The sequence below is a fragment of the Myotis nattereri genome (assembly GCF_964212035.1).
Source record: "Myotis nattereri genome assembly, chromosome: 10".
Classification (NCBI taxonomy): Eukaryota; Metazoa; Chordata; class Mammalia; order Chiroptera; family Vespertilionidae; genus Myotis; species Myotis nattereri.
The window spans coordinates 73145753-73162750 of record NC_138085.1 but is presented as its reverse complement, the minus strand read 5'-3'; the positions used below and the strand labels follow the sequence as shown (position 1 = coordinate 73162750).

General features: G+C 46.2%; 1 protein-coding gene across 1 annotated transcript in view; it reads left to right on the top strand.

Moving 5' to 3' along the window:
• The first annotated feature begins 14232 nt into the window (after positions 1-14232).
• The window catches only part of RAB10 (RAB10, member RAS oncogene family), a 46416-nt gene continuing 43650 nt past the window's right edge, over positions 14233-16998 (top strand). Inside the window, exon 1 of the mRNA XM_081100862.1 lies at positions 14233-14932. Coding sequence (XP_080956988.1) covers positions 14806-14932 — 127 coding nt within the window. The 5' untranslated portion in view covers positions 14233-14805. The remainder of the gene's footprint in view (positions 14933-16998) is intronic.

The window sequence follows — 16998 nt, the reverse complement described above, 5'->3', positions numbered from 1 at the left end:
CGGAAAATTTCAAATACATGCAAATTAGACACAATAGTATAATAAATTCCCATATACCGGTTATCCAGCTTGTATAATTATCAACCCATGGCCAATCCTGTTTCATCTACATCTTACTTATCTCCCCTCCTTCCAATTATTTTGAAGGAGATCCAAGGCATCATTTCATTCCACTCCTCTTAACTTTTTTTAAAATATATTTTTATTGAGTTAAGAGAGGAAGGAAGGAGAGATAGAAACATCAATGATGAGAGAAAAATCATTGATTGGCTGTCTTCTGCACACCCCACACTAGGGATGGAGCCTGCAACCTGGGCATGTGCCCTTACAGGGAACCAAACCATGACCTCCTGGTTCATAGGTCAACCACTGAGCCATGCCTGCCAGGCGTCCCTCTTAACCTTTTTAAATTCTTGTTTCCTCACCTGAAAATGGGTATTATAGTAGTCCCTACCTCCAACTATTAATGTGAGGTTATGCATATAAGGGGCCAGCACAATGCAGGAACTCAGTGAATGACAACTTATATTATTAGATAAAATATAAAGACAGGAAAAGTCTCTGCTACCTTCCCACCTCTCTGCCTGTGCTCCTCTTTCCTCCTGGTGACCCTCCCATCTGGCATCTGAGGACTCTCTCCTGTCAGCACGAGGCCTACTGCTGACATCACGACAGGGTTAGGATGACCACCCAGCTCTCCAGGCCTCAGAATGGGCTGGGAGCATAGGACGCCCGAGTCCTGGGAGGGACTTAGAGGAGGTGGTGGAGACACGGGGAAGAGGACTTAGGAGAGAGACTGGCAGACAGGGGCCAAGATTGAGCAGAGGTGTGGCATGTCCAAGTGGTAAGGTCAGCAGAAGATGGGAAAGAGAAAGTGGACACGGTGGGAATACCAGGCAAAATTGAAGTCACATAGGAGTTCTACCAGAAACAAATATGTCAGTCAGAGATCCTGGCTGCAACACAAATACACTTTGGCAAATAGAAGCAGAAAATAAATTTATTGAAAGGCTGTTGGGAAGCTCTCAGAATTATTGGGAAGACTGAATAACCAGGCTGAAGTATTGGGGGGGCAGAGACAGACCAGAGATGCAGTCTGTTGAGGCCAGACAATGAGGCCATCACTGTCCCCACTGGAAACCAAGAGATTCTGCAGCCCGGAGCACAGCTATGGCCAGCACTGGACCTGGGATAGCATCCGGCTCTGGGGATTATATTATCAATTACAATATAACCTATCATATTATTTTATATTATACACAGGTGCCCTGAAAACCCAGTGCTGCTGCCGTACCCTACTGCCCTCTCAGTACATGTTCCACGGTGCCTCCTCTTTTGTGTCCTTAACCCCTGTGTCAAGGTTTTAGGCTGGTGCATCAGACTGGTAGAGCCCAGCTCATGTCTCCACAGCCTAGATGTGTATTTAGGGGGACAATGTGAGGTGGGTGCTGAGGAAGGGAATATAGTGGGAGGAGGGGTCTGCATACTGAAAATCTGTGGTGGAGAGTTTCCTAGTCAAAGGAAGGAAATTCAATGCTGGGCAGCCAAAGATCTGGAAAATGTTCATTACTCAAGGAGGTGAGTGAATATGGGTGAAGGCTGGGAGCCCGGCACTGGTAGGAACAAGGCAAAGAACCAGGATCTCCATTTGGCTGCCAGGGACACCAATGCCCCGAGGCAGGACAAAAGGCAGTAGAACCCTGGATGCACGAGCTACATGGGCAAGGGCCTGGCTTCCTCTTGGGGGTATTTTGGACAACATAAATGGTTGCGCTCAGGTATTAATCTTGACGTGTCTAATTCAATTTGTATGTAGCATGAAGGCTTTTGACACCCTGAGATTCTACCTCTTTCTGGCTCCAGGAAAGAGGTGGGGCAGCCTGTAAATAACTGGGTGCTTAGTCCATAGAGCTGGAACCAGACAGGGAGGGGCAAGGGCTGACAGGTGACAGCTGAGAGCTGAGCACCAAGCTTCATGAACAGACAATTCCATGAAGTCTGAGCTTCCATAATCAAATCAATGTGATCAAACAAATCTGTCACAAATTTTTAAATTTGCATAACTATGTTATGTTACGTTGCAATTAGGCATAAAAGCAGACAAGTTAGAATCTGTATTCTTTTTATCAAACCAAATCAAATATTTAGTTTTTTTCTCACTTTACTATTAATCTGACATATGTAAGGCACATCAATATAAATTTCCTCTATCTCCATGTACTATTTAATCCCTTCCTCACTTTTGTTTTGTTTAAAAATTTAGATCTGGGAGGCAGAAAGAGCAATGAATTAATCATCCTCGCTTCTTAGCACACTAACCACTGACATTTTTAATCTGTGCGAGGTCCTGCTCATTTTATCTCATTTAATATTTTTCCCTTTCCCCCTTCTCATTGCCCTCCCTCTCCACAGGTTCCTGCTCCAATGTACTTGATGTATGTTATTAAATATATATGAAACCTCATAAAGTACAGTTTTGTATGTTTTTAATTTACATGAATGGCATTGTACTATAAACCATTTTGTTTTTGTTTTGTTTGTCTTTTTAATATATTTTTATTGATTTCAGAGAGGAAGGAAGAGGGAGAGATAGAAACATCAATGATATGAGAGAATCATTGATCAGCTGCCTCCTGCATGCCCTACACTGGGGATCGAGCCTGCAACCCGGGCACGTGCCCTTGACCAGAATCGAACCTGGGACCCCTCAGTCTGCAGGCTGATGCTCCATCCACCTAGCCAAAGCAGCGAGGGCTGTTTTTGTTTTTTTTGTTTCAGTTCTCCATGTTGCTGTATGTGCAGCTGGTTACTACCTTATTACTATTATACAGTACTAGAGGCCCGACGCACGAAGATTCGTGCAAGAATGGGCCTTCCTTCCCCTGGCTGCCAGCACTGCCTTCGCTCTGGCTGGAGCCACCTCTCCGCCTTCCCACGCTGCCCAGAGGCCCCGAGTGGCTGGGGCAGTGCAGAACACCTGTGTCATTGCCATGGCAACAACGCAAGCCTCCCGCCCTGCCCCTGGCCACTAGGCGCCTGTGTATGCAAATTAACCTGCCATCTTTGTTGGGTTAATTTGCATACTCACTCCTGATTGGCTGGTGGATGTCACAAAGGTATGGCCAATTTGCATCTTTCTCTTTTATTAGTGTAGATTTTATAGTATGTGGGCTAAGCCATGGACAGGGATGCTATAGGCTCAATTTTCTGTACAATAGAGGATGTTCTTACACGGTAGATGGTAGATACTAGAATGCTGACCCAAACCCTCTCCAAGCCTAATCTTACACTTTAGAATTGACTCTGAACTCATTAGACCAGTTTCTTCCCTCTAAATGTCCTGAACTGATCACCAGAATTTGGCCTGTTTCTGTGAGGAACTAGGAAGACATTGTTTTTTGCTTTGCTTGTTTGCTAATTTATTAGAAAACTGAAGTGATAACAACCTTGGCTTGGGTCTGAGTTGCCCTATTAGCCAATTTTCAAACCCAAGCTGACCTTTTGGGACCTGGACTAACCAATATGCATCTACCACCTTTTATTTACTTATGCCCCTGGTAACAGAGGCTTAGGTGGATTTCAACATCTAGCTGCCACAATCAAAGCCACGATGAGAATTTCTCTTGGACACACCCAGGAGTGGTATTGTTGGGTCACAGGCATGCACATCCTTTATTAAATATTGGCTGATTACTGTGCATAATAGCTGGACCAGATTGTACTCCTACCATCTATGCATGAGAGTTCTTATCTCTCTACATCCTCACCAACACTTGGTATATCCATCTTTCTAATTTTTTATATTCTAATGGGCAGAAAATACTATCTTAATATTGTTTTAAGTTAAATTTATCTAATTACAAATGAGTTTGAATATTTCTTCATATATTTTTCTTATACTTCTGTAAATTGCCGATCCTTTCTTTTGTCTATTTTAATTTGTATATGTAAGATGTAATTTTTATCATAATTTATTGGAAAGTTTTAGTAACTTAAAGAATGGTTACAATGTAAGCTTGATCTGGGAGGTGGTTTCTTCTCAATCAGGGATTAAATCGCCTCAGTCTTAGGGAGTATCCCAATCGGCCCTTATTTCTATAACCTGCTAATGTTAGCCTGATCCAGGCATTTCCACAGGGTTAAGTCCTCAATTCTAGCACAGTGCTCAATTATGCATGCCACATTCCAAGAGGGTCATATGCAAACCAGAATGGTGTGCTATCTTACATGAAGGAAGTTCACTTGGAGCAATTTAGAGGAAAATACCAATGCTATCTTCAACTAGTTGAAGAGCTACCACATGAATGTGGGAAAAGGTTTAGTCTATGTTGCTTCAAAGGACAGAGTTAAAGCAAATGGGTGATGTGACAGGGAAGCATAGTGAGCAGTATAGGAACACCATTCTGTCAAAAGTCAGTCCTTTTCAATATATATTATTGATTTCAGAGAGGGAGGGAGATGAAGAGAGAGATAGAAACATCAATGATGAGAGAGAATCATCCTGCACACCTCACATTGGGGACTGAGCCCACAACCTGGGCATATACCCTGACCAGGAATCAAACTGTGACCTCCTGGCTCATAGGTTGATGCTCAACCACTGAGCCATGCTGGCTGGGCAGAAGTCAGTCTCTTTGGCATCAGGAGGCTCACAAGCAGTATTCACAGAGGCTGGACAGGCCTGTGATTGGTTAGAGCATTTATGCATGGAGCAGAAAATTAGTTAAGATGGCCTCCAAGATTTCTTCTAATGCAGAAGTAACTGATTCTAATTAATATTTATTGAGCCCCTATTACATGCAAGACAGGAGGCTAGGTGTTACAAGAGATACAACAGTAGTTCCTCAGATGGTTTACATCTTATAAGGCAGGTTCTCAACCTATGGGTCGCGACCCCTTTGGGGGTCGAATGACCCTTTCACAGGGGTCGCCTAAGACCATCGGAAAACACATATATAATTACATATTGTTTTTGTGATTAATCACTATGCTTTAATTATGTTCAATCTGTAACAATGAAATTGGGGATCACCACAACATGGGGAACTGTATTAAAGGGTCATGGCATTAGGAAGGTTGAGAACCACTGTTATAAGGGGAAGAAAACCAATGTTTAAGGAACTGCTAGTCTCACTGCCAGGTTCTTTGCATGAAATATTTTAATTTTCACCATAGCCTGTGTTGGTAGTTACTGATAACCTCACTTTCCAGATGAGGAAACTGAAGTTCGAGTAAGTAGTAATTATATAAGACTAGGGGCCCGGTGCACGAAATTCGTGCACTGGGTGTGTGTGTGGGGGGGAGAATGTCCCTCAGCCCAGCCTGCCCCCTCTCACATACTGGGAGCCCTCAGGCGTTGACCCCCATCACCCTCCGATCGCTTGATCGGCCCCTTGTCCAGGCCTGACGCCTCCGCCAGAGGTGTCAGGCTTGGACAGGGGACCCCCATCTCCCCCGATCACTGGCTCTGGCCCCCGCACAGGCCTGAGGCCTCTGGCCCAGGAATCATGCCTGGGCAGGGGACCTCCATCTCCCTCTGATCGCTTACTCCACCCCCCGCCCAAGCCTGACGCCTCTGACCCAGGCTTCAAGCCTGGGCAAGGGGACCATCATATCCCCCCAATCCCCGGCTCCGCCCCCCACCCAGGCCTGATGCCTCAGCCAGAGGAGTTGACCCTCATCACCCTCCGATCACCAATCACCGGATCAGCCCCTTGACCAGGCCTGAGGCCTCCGGCAGAGGTGTCAGGCCTGGGCAGGAGACCCCCAGCTCCCCGCGGTTGCAGGCTCCGCCCCTGCCCAGGCCTAACGCCTCTGGCCTAGGCGTCCGGCCCAGGCAGCGGGGACCTGCAGTGGCAGCGGGGGGCGCCGCGATCGTGGGCTTCGCTTTAGGCCCAGGCAAGGGACCCCTAGCTCCTGGGACTGCCAGCTTCGACCTTGCCCAGCTCCCATCGCTGGCTCCACCCCTACTTCCTGCTATCACTGGCCAGGGCGGCAAAGGCGCCTGATTCTCTGATCATGGCTGGGGGGCAGGGCAAAGGCGGCCCCAGGGCCGCCTTTGCCCTGCCCCCCAGCTCTTAGCTCCCCCCTGGGTTTCCGATCACTGTCAGTGGCAGGGGGCTTCTTCCTGCTTTCCCTTTTGCCTCCCTGCATTGTGCCTACATATGCAAATTAGCCGCCATCTTGTTGGCAGTTAACTGCCAATCTTAATTGGCAGTTAACTGCCAATCTTAGTTGGCAGTTAACTGCCAATCTTAGTTGGCAGTTAACTGCCAATCTTAGATTGGCAGTTAATTTGCATATAGCCAATGAACAAGGTATCGCTGTATGCCAATTACCATTTTTCTCTTTTATTAGTGTAGATGACCAGTTAAAATGAGCTACAACAGGGATTCAAGATAGAACAGGGATTCAACTGTGACTCCATTATATCATGCCATGAGTCTATATGTCATAAATGTAGTTTCATATTTCTTGGCTTCACACAGAGTTAAAGCATTTTCTTTTGTCATTGCCTTTTTAGGTCTGACGGATCTGTCTCTAGATCTTGACACTTGAAGGTACAGTTTTCTAGAGAAATAGCTAAAGTTGAATTAATTTCTGTTCCATTTGGGTTCCTTGAGCAGCCCTCTGTCCTCACTTTGTCAGGACTCCCCTGATCCTCAAATGGAAAAAGTTTTCTCAGTTCTTGTGCTGGTAATAACATTTCTGAACATTAACTAACGGCCAAAGACAGTGTCTTCTTTAATCCTCACTCAACCCTATAGTAATTTCTATCTTGTTTTCACTTTGCAGAACAGAAAACAGCTTCAGAGAGGTTAGGTAACTTACTCAAGGTCTCTATCTCACACGAGACAAATGTGGAACCCTAGGTTTACTCAACTCCAGGCCCATGTTTTAACCACTATGCTGAACCAATTGCTCCAACATAGGTGAGCTGGGATTGATCTGATGGAGTTGACGGTATGAAGTTTTCAGTGCCTGTGTTTGTGAGGTTCTGCTGCTGTTAGCCACTGAATTTCTTTCTTTTGGTCTCATTACTCCTTTTTTTTTTTTAATGTTTTTATTGATTTTAGACAGGAAGGGAGAGGGAGAGAGAGATAGAAACATCAATGATGAGAGAGAATCATCGATTGCCTGCCTCCTGCATGCCCCACACTGGGGATCCAGCTCACAACCCGGGCATATGGTCAGACCGGGAATCAAACTGTGACCTCCTGGTTCATAGGTCAATGCTCAACCACTGAGCCGTGCCAGCCTGACTCATTACTCCTTTTGATGATACCTTTGAATCTTGGCAACTCAAGTCATTCCAATTCTTGCTTCTTCTAGTTTTAATCTTTCATTTCTCCTTCTCACCTATTCCTGTTCTTAGCTCAACTTTCTTTGACCATTTTTATCCCAGTATGGCTTGCTGCTTTGATCATTTATAAGTATTCTCACTTGTAATTTTTCTGCTTTCTTTTTCCTTATGGTGCAATTCATCACTCTTGACCTCTTTTTTTTAATAAATATATTTTTATTGATTTCAGAGAGGAAGAGAGAGAGAGAGAGAGATAGAAACATCAATGATGAGAGAAAATCATTGCCGGCTGCCTCCTGCGTGTGCCCTATTGGGGATGGAGCCCACAACCCGAGCATATGCCCTTGACTGGAATCGAACCTGGGACCCTCCAGTCCACAGGCCGAGGCTCTATCCACTGAGCCAAACCAGTTAGGGCTCATCACTCTTACCTCTTAATAATAATGGTAATCACTATATTTGCATAGTGTTTTATGCTACATAAAGCACATTAATTTGTATTATCTTGTTTAATTTTTGAATCAACCTCATGAAGTACTATGTCCTTTCGACATATTAAGAAAATATGCTTAGTGAGGTTAAATGAATCATCCATTGTCACAGAGTTAGTCAGTAACAGAACAGGTTCCTGAGTACATTTTCTGCCTCCCAGCTTAGTGTTCACTCCACTATCACAATTGCTCTCTTAGCCTTAACAGTATTTCTTATTCACAGAAATAAACTTTATCATGGAGTTGGGTGAGTTCTTCATATATTTTCTTAAATAAATGAATAAATAAATAAGTAAAACATTCCTCCAACAGTTTTATCTTTCCATTACTTTTGAATTTTCAATTTCCCCCCAACATTTTGAAAATTTCTCCAAGTTAGTATTGTTTTCTAGGAAACAAAACATGAATCTCTTTCTGAGTTTCATTTTCTTTTTCCTTCAATAAGCATGTTTTGATTTTCTAGTATATTTAAGGCAGTGTACAAAGTGATATATACAATAGTCGCACCCCTCAATATTCCAATTTGAGAAAATAAGATATGCACATAAGTATCTTTCATAAAATGTAGAAAATGTGTCATAAGATATGTCTAGAGAGCTATAGGCAGAATATCCATAGGGCTATTCACCAAAATACTAATAGTGGTTATCTCTGGGGGTAGAAGTGTTTTCTATTTTTTAAATTTATTTTTTTTATTTAAGTATTGTTGCTATACAATCTTATATTGATTATATTCGTTTCAGGTATACAAAATAGTGATTCGGCATTTTTATACCTTACAATGTGATCACCCCATTAATTTTAGTAATCATTTGTCACTGTGTGAACTTATCACAATATTATTGACTATATTTCCCTTCTCCTTTGTACCCTCTCACCCTCCCTCCCTCTGGTAACTGTCCCTTTGGTTGGAGGTAGGAGTTTAATAATTAAAAATTTTTGTTTTGAACCAAGATGGCGGCATAGGTTAAAGCCGGAGTTTGCTGCTTTGAACAACTACTTCAAAAGTGAAACTAAAAGACGGAACGGACATCACCCCAAACCACTGGAACGCTGGCTGAATGGAAGTCCTACAACTAGGAGGAAAGAGAAACGCATACGGACACTCAGAGGAGGCGCAGTGCTGAAGTCAAATTCTGAGGTGTGGAGTGCGCGGAGCGGGCTGGCGGCGGAGGGCGCGGTTGGCGTTTTCAATCGGGAGGGAGTCGCAGACTCTGAGCTCCAGATCCGGGCAAGTCTTTAGGGACCCAGACGCAAACAGGAGAAGCGGGACTGCCTGGCTTCGGTCAGAGCGAGTGCAGCTTTCTCCGAGCTTTGCAGCGGGTGCTGGGACTCAGAGAGGCAGAGCCCCTGGGGACAGGACTGAGAGCGGCCATAACTGCTCTCTCCGGCCCACCCTGTTGATCCTGCACACAGGCATTTGCCAGATAGCCTCAGGCAAACGCAAGATTAGCACCTCCCTAGAGGACAGAAGTTCTCTCACTGCTGACACAGCTGATTCTCATAGCCACTTGGCCTGGAGGTCAAACCCTCCCTGGAATTAGCTACAACAATCAAGATTTAACTATAAGACCACGAACAAAGACCACTAGGGGGTGCACCAAGGAAGCATAACAAAATGCGGAGACAAAGAAACAGGACAAAATTGTCAATGGAAGATCTAGAGTTCAGAACCACACTTTTAAGGTCTCTTAAGAACTGTTTAGAAGCCGCCGATAAACTTAATGAGATCTACAAGAAAACTAATGAGACCCTCGATGTTATATTGGGGAACCAACTAGAAATTAAGCATACACTGACTGAAATAAAGAATATTATACAGACTCCCGACAGCAGAACAGAGGAGCGCAAGAATCAAGTCAATGATTTGAAATGCGAGGAAGCAAAAAACACCCAACCGGAAAAGCAAAATGAAAAAAGAATCCAAAAATGCAAGGATAGTGTAAGGAGCCTCTGGGACAGCTTCAGGCGTACCAACATCAGAATTATAGGGGTGCCAGAAGATGAGAGAGAGCAAGATATTGAAAACCTATTTGAAGAAATAATGACAGAAAACTTCCCTCACCTGGTGAAAGAAATGGACTTACAGGTCCAAGAAGCGCGGAGAACCCCAAACAAAAGGAATCCAAAGAGGACCACACCAAGACACATCATAATTAAAATGCCAAGAGCAAAAGATAAAGAGAGAATCTTAAAAACAGCAAGAGAAAGAAACTCAGTTACCTACAAGGGAATACCCATACGACTGTCAGCTGATTTCTCAACAGAAACTTTGCAGGCCAGAAGGGAGTGGCAAGAAATATTCAAAGTGATGAATACCAAGAACCTACAACCAAGATTACTTTATCCAGCAAAGCTATCATTCAGAATTGAAGGTCAGATAAAGAGCTTCACAGATAAGGAAAAGCTAAAGGAGTTCATCACCACCAAACCAGGATTATATGAAATGCTGAAAGGTATCCTTTAAGAAGAGGAAGAGGAAGAAAAAGGTAAAGATACAAATTATGAACAACAAATATGCATCTATCAACAAGTGAATCTAAGAATCAAGTGAATAAATAATCTGATGAACAGAATGAACTGGTGATTATAATAGAATCAGGGACAGAGAAAGGGAATGGACTGACTATTCTTGGGGGGGGAAAGGGGTGTGGGAGATGCGGGAAGAGACTGGACAAAAATCGTGTACCTATGGATGAGGACAGTGGGTGGGGAGTGAGGGCGGAGGGTGGGGCAGGAACTGGGAGGAGGGGAGTTATGGGGGGAAAAAAGAGGAACAAATGTAATAATCTGAACAATAAAGATTTAATTTAAAAAAAAAAATTTTTGTTTTGCTTATTGGCAGGTTCTAAGTATCTAAGAATAAATATATATTATTTGTGAAATAAAAGAGGGAAACATAATTGATATCTAAAAGTGAGATACGATTTTCTGCGCAAGAGTGTTGGGAAGACAGGCTACGGTGCGGACATTTAAGCTGAAGACTGAAGAGATGTAGCTGGGGTGAGGAGAGTGCATTTTGTATAGAGGGAACCACATTAAATCAAGCATGAAATCAAGCAGATACATAGTAACTGTGAAAAAGAGGACCAGTTCATCTTGTCTGGAGACTAGTGTGTGAAAGCTAGGATAGGAAGTAAAGCTCATTGGCTAGGGCCTGGAGCCCCGTAAGTGCCAACTGAGGAGGCCAACACTGAGGTATCCCTGGAGGAGACTAGCACAAACACATCAGGTGGGCTGGGGAAGGCTCGGGGGGCAAAAATTCTCTAACAGGAGGTATGACTAAATCAAGATATGCAGACAGAGCAGGATACTGGCAGGCTATGGTGATAAGAAAAGTTGCAGCCTCTTGGCAATCAGTAGTTAGTATCTCATGGAAGTCCCTGGGAGATGATTGGGAATACGGACATAGCAAATAGGCAGTATATAAATAGGCTAAGTCCCTGAGGTTTTATAGCAACGTGATGACATAGCAGTGGGGCTACCATTCAAAGGAAGACTCCATTCTTAAGAAGAACAGAGAGAGCAAGGGGCGGAGAGATTACGGAGGAAGAAACCAGGTACAGAGACTGGAAAATATACACAGGAAGAGGGATAAAGATGACCCAGAGTCAATACCTCTTGAGGCAGAGATTTCTTATAAAGCAGGTCCTGAGAGTTGATGCTGAAGATTGGAACTATGAGCCAGCCAGCTGTGCGTTTTCTAGAAAAATATAGAAATAACACCTTAACAGTATAAACATATAAATATACCAATTTTCTTTCTTGGCTTTGCAAATATTTGGACTAGATTTTTTTGCAGAGCAATTTTGGAAAAGGCATAAACCCTAAGCTAGTACTAAATTGGCACTTTCTTTCATTTAGTTTGAAACTTTTTCAAATATTACTTCACAACTCTAGGTTTACCTTTTAGGCCTACATAGACCCCCATTTTATTCTTTTTTTCAAGAGTCAGGGGATCTTCCATGCCTGATCACTCCAGCTGCCTTCAGTGGTAGATATGGCTCGGGGCTTAGGCCTCACTCCAGCAAAACGTTTAATTAACTGTAGAGAAGCCAAACATTAAGTACTGGCAGAGCCTTCCAAGTCTCTCTTTCAGGCAATATGGAGTCCTGTGGAGGTTTGCTTCTCCTTCCCCTTGCCCGTATAGTGTTGGCTCTGCCACTAACAGTATGACTTCTGACAAGTCCCTAACCTCTCTGAGCCTTAGACTCATCTGTAAATTACAAGCACAAGTTAAATTATGATTTATAAGATATGACAGCCCTAAAATTCTAAGATCCTAATCCAATAATAAATAAATTTTATTAAGAAGTATAATTCTTTTAAAAAAATATTTTTATTGATTTCAGAGAGGAAGGGAGAGGGAGAGAGGCAGAAACATCAATGATGGGAGTGAATCATTGATCGGCTGTCTCCTGCACCAACTGAGCCCGCAATATGGGCATGTGCCCCAACGGAGAATTGAACCATGATATCCTGGTTCATAGGTTGATGCTCACTCACTGAGCCTCACCAACTGGGTGATAATTGTTTCTTAAAGTTTGGAGTCAATGGAGAAAAGGCTCTGATTAATGAAACTGCTGAAAACACGGTATAAAGAATACTTTTTAAAAGTTTTTCGTTTTTGCCTGCCCAATTACCCCCCAAATTTATATAGGAAAATTAATTAGGCTCTCTACATTTAAAAACCATAACAATTCTAAAATGCTTTACAACACTGAGGCTTGAGTTAATAGAACTTATTTGGAAAGAATCAAGCTAACAAGATATTCCTGAGGTGCTCAGGGTTGATTCTGAGTTGATAATAAAACGGAGAAGCACCGAACCATCGCTCATTTTGTGATTCCCATAGCTCGCCTATTTTAGAATTGTTGGCCTTATCATAATAAGACATTCCCAGCTGAAAGAAAGAACAACGTTTCGATGACAAGACTAAAAAGAGCGAGCTTAGAAACAAACTGAAGAGCAAGATGTACTAGAGAAGACGAGCATCTTTAGTAATGAAGCTTAAGGGGTCATTTTGAAGGAAGAACGCAAAACACGTCTTTAAAGAATGGGTGACTGAGATATGATTAATTCCTTGAAGGACTAATTTTAGTTACATATTAAATACACAAACATTTTGGTGGTGGGGGTGTGTGTGTGTGCGTAAAAATGTAGTTCTCAATACCGTTTCTTGCTACCAGATGTCTTCGTTTTCCCCTGTGTCAGGTGGAACCAGCCCAGGTTCAACTACTCTGCCATCCTAGCTGTGCTTTGGAGCCATGAAGCACGCGGATACTGGTAGGGCAGGAGTGTGATTATTGATTGATGGACTGATTGATGGATTTCAGAGAGGAAGGGAGGAGAGAGAAACATGAATGATAGGAGAATCATTGGTCGGCTGCCTCCTGCACGCCCCGCAAGCGATCAAGCCCACACCTCGGGCATGTGCCCTGACCAGGAATCCAACCCTGACCTCCTGGTTCATAGGTCCAGGCCCAACCACTGAGCCACGCCGGCCTGGGCTGGAGCATGAATATTTAAATTACAGAAAGGAGGAAGAGTAAAGGGTAGTCGTTATAAATAAGGCTGATGGGAGAGAGGAAGGATGTAAGGCGTATGGAAAGAAAGTGCAAGAAGAGACCGTGTGGGGTTGGGGTTGGCTTCGCTATGCTCCAGTTTTGGACACCGGCGGCTCGAATTTGGCGGGAGGGAGGGGACCTGCCTGCTCGGTACAGCGCCCTTGGGCTCTCCGTATTCTAAGTGGACGCCCAGGCCCGGAGCGGGTTCTCCATGGACTGCACCGCGCCGAAGGTTCCACGTGGTGGGCGGGTTCTCCCGGCGCCCGGGTGTCCCTCAGCCTTCCACGCCTCGCCCTGGAGGATGACATCATGCCAGCCGGAGCAGCGTGGCCAGCTTTTCCATGTCAAAGCTCTCGAACGCCAACTCTTGCTCCTTAAGTCAAATGGGATGTAGCTTTAACGTTCCCCCTGTCACGACCAGCCCACCACGGAGGGCACGCCAGGATGCGCTGCGTGTCAGCCAAGTATTAAATGACCGAGGCGCCGCGTTTACGAGGTTCAGCTACACAGGAACCCAGGGCCACCAAGCCGGCCGCCGCGCCAAAAGCCGCTCGACACCCGGTGACACACAGCCCGGGGCATCCTCCTCGCAGCGGGCAGGGCGAGCCCGGGAGGGAGAAGGGGGTGAAGGGGCTACGCCAGACGACCGCGCCTGCGCAGTTACTACGCAGCGCCACCCGCGCGGGGCGTGCTCGTGCCGCCGCGCACCCTATCAGGCGGCCGCAGGGAGCGCGCCCGCGGCCTCGCCCTCTCTCGCCCCGCCCCTCTCGTCTCCGTCGGGCCTGAGGCTGAGGCTCGGAGACCCAGCGCTCCGCCCCCCGCCCCCGGCTGCCCCCACAGCCCCTGGCGCGCGTGCGCAGAGGCGGCCCGCAGGACGAGGGCGCGAGGGAAGGGCGGGCCTACGTCCCTGCGTGAGTCAGGCAGCGCGCACGCCGGCGTGAGAGGGCACGGGGAAAAGGTGGCTCTGGCCGGGCGGCTCGGCTTCCTGTGGCTATGTAGCTGAGCTCTCGGCTCGGGGTCCTTCTTGGCTGCCATCGCCGTGCCCTAGCGCGGAGTTTCGGCTCGGGAGAGAGACTGTCTTCACGCCCTCCGCGCTCCCTCGACGGCCGAGCTCGCTGGCTCGCCCGTGGGAGCGTCCCGGCCGAGCAGCCCTGAGGGGGGAGGGGAGGCCATTTTGTCCCGACCGACTCCCCGGAACCGGGCAGAGCGGCTTGGGAGAGGCTGCGAAGCCGCGGTCGCCGCCCTCGGAAGCGCCGAACGCCGCCACCGTCGGTGCTTCCTCGACGAGGCCGTTCGGAGGTCGCCCGCGCCCTCTCGAGCCCTCCTTTTTTCCCACGCTTCCCCGGTGCTCCGGCCTGAGGACACCCGAGCGAGGAGTTGGCCCTAGTGAGAGGGACCGATCCCTGGGGGCCGCCCGCGGCGAGCGCCGGAGCCGCTCCTCCCAATGGCGAAGAAGACGTACGACCTGCTTTTCAAGCTGCTCCTGATCGGGGACTCGGGCGTGGGGAAGACCTGCGTCCTTTTCCGCTTTTCGGACGATGCCTTCAATACCACCTTTATTTCCACCATAGGTAAGACCCGTGGGAGGACGGCGTGTGGCCTGCGTGGCTGCAAACCGTTTCTTTTTTCACTCCGGACATCTTGCTTCCCGGAATAGACGCCTTTGTTTGAGTGATTCCCATCCCGGGCGACAGACCCAAGTTACTGTGTTTGAATCGGCATCGAGCTCCCCGGGGCGGGGTCTCCCCGTGGCTTTCTGTCCGGCCTCCTGCGTCCGCGTCTCCCTTTCTGCTCGCTCGGTGCCCGATGGTACAAAATGGGCAGCTCCCACAGGTTACTGTGTCTTTAAGCGACCGGACTGGCCTTTTCCATACCCATGTGGCCTTCCCAGATGTCGGTATCGGTCCGGGCTGGGTTTTAGTGGTGGCGTTGGGAGCGGCCGGTGGTGGTCATTTGGCAAAGGCCTGGTCTGTACTTCAGGGTAAAGAGAAGATCCCATATGGCCATGACTTCGAGTAAACTTGAGGGTTGGTGGGAGGAATCGCTAAAGCTTTAGGGGAGAGGGGAGAGGGGAGCTGGGCCTCAGGTGACCGATTCATTGATGTGTCAAACAATCGGAGGCTCGCGGTGCTTGGGGTGGGACCCTGGCCTGCCGGCCTCCACTGAGCTTTCCGGGACGACGGCAGAGCAGCAGTCTCAGGGGAGGGAATCTGCTCGCTCTCTCTCTCTCTCTCTCTCTCTCTCTCCCCCAAAAGTTTCTGTTTCACTTGACGCTAGAACTTGCAGGTCAGTATTTTGCCAGTCATAGCCCTAGAGGGCTTCCCATGTACTTTCACCTCATGTTTCAGAATTACTGTGATTCTGAAGATGGACCTTTTTTTTTTTTTTTTTTTTTTTAAATCGGTTCCCCGTTGAGGAAAAGAAAAGGGAAGGCTCTAGGAAAGTCCCTGTTGACCCTGGTGGGAACAGTTAGTGGCGTTCACACAAATTGTGTGGAATGGATTGTGTGCGAATCCCGCCCCCTGTAAATACCTTAAAGGACACCTGGTTGCCTCTGTCCCTTGAAGGCCCGCACTCGGTCTTGGGACAGTGCAGTGAAACTCCTTTTTGGTTTTTTCTGGGTTTTTTTTGTTTTTTTGTGTGTGTTTTTTTTTGTAGTGTAACTAGATTTATGTTTAGACGATTTTTAAAAGTAACTGCAGTCTTCTTTGAACTCTGGAAATTATCAAGCTTAAGCTGATTTCATACAATTTATAGCATTATTGAAGTTGATTTGTATCTCTTATGACATATATATCAGCTACTTAATTCATTCTCATAAGTTGTATTGACATTGAATTGAGCAAGTGATCATTTAAAATAGATTTTTATTTAGTTCCCCTTTTTTTTGGAGGGGGAGTGACAGCCTAATAATTGTTTGCTGAGTATTTTACTGTTCTCTTGACCGCTCATAAATCTAGTGAAACTTAGAAACTTGTGTCTGCCTGGGGGCTAGCGCTCCTACCACTAAGATTACCTTTACTATTCCCCTTCAGGTGTAGCGGGGTGAGTTAGGTGATTAGATAGTCAAGCAAACATTCATCGAGTACGTAATGCTGGGCACTGTGTAGGCACTGCTGATAAGTGATGATAAGAGACCCCTTTAGGGGCAGTCTAGTGAGGACAGCCACATTGGAGTGTGCAAAGTGCTACATTAGGGGTAAGCATAGAAAGGAGGGGTGACTAGCCTCAATTGTGGAAAGTCTGTGTTGGCATGCATGGAGATGATGTTAAAACAGCCGTGGGCAAACTACGGCCCGCGGGCCGGATTCGGCCCATCTGAAATGAATAAAACTAAAAAAAAAAAGACCGTACCCTTTTATGTAATGATGTTTACTTTGAATTTATATTAGTTCACACAAATACTCCATCCATGCTTTTGTTCCGGCCCTCCGGTCCAGTTTAAGAACCCATTGTGGCCCTCGAGTCAAAAAGTTTGCCCAGCCCTGGGAAGCCTCCTGGCTGGGACGCTCCGTTGGTTAGAGCATCATCCCCATATGCCAACGTTGCAGGTTTGATCCCCAGGCAGGACACATGCAAGAGGCAACCAGTGAATGCATAAATGGGTGGAACAACAAATGGATGTCTGTCTCTGTCT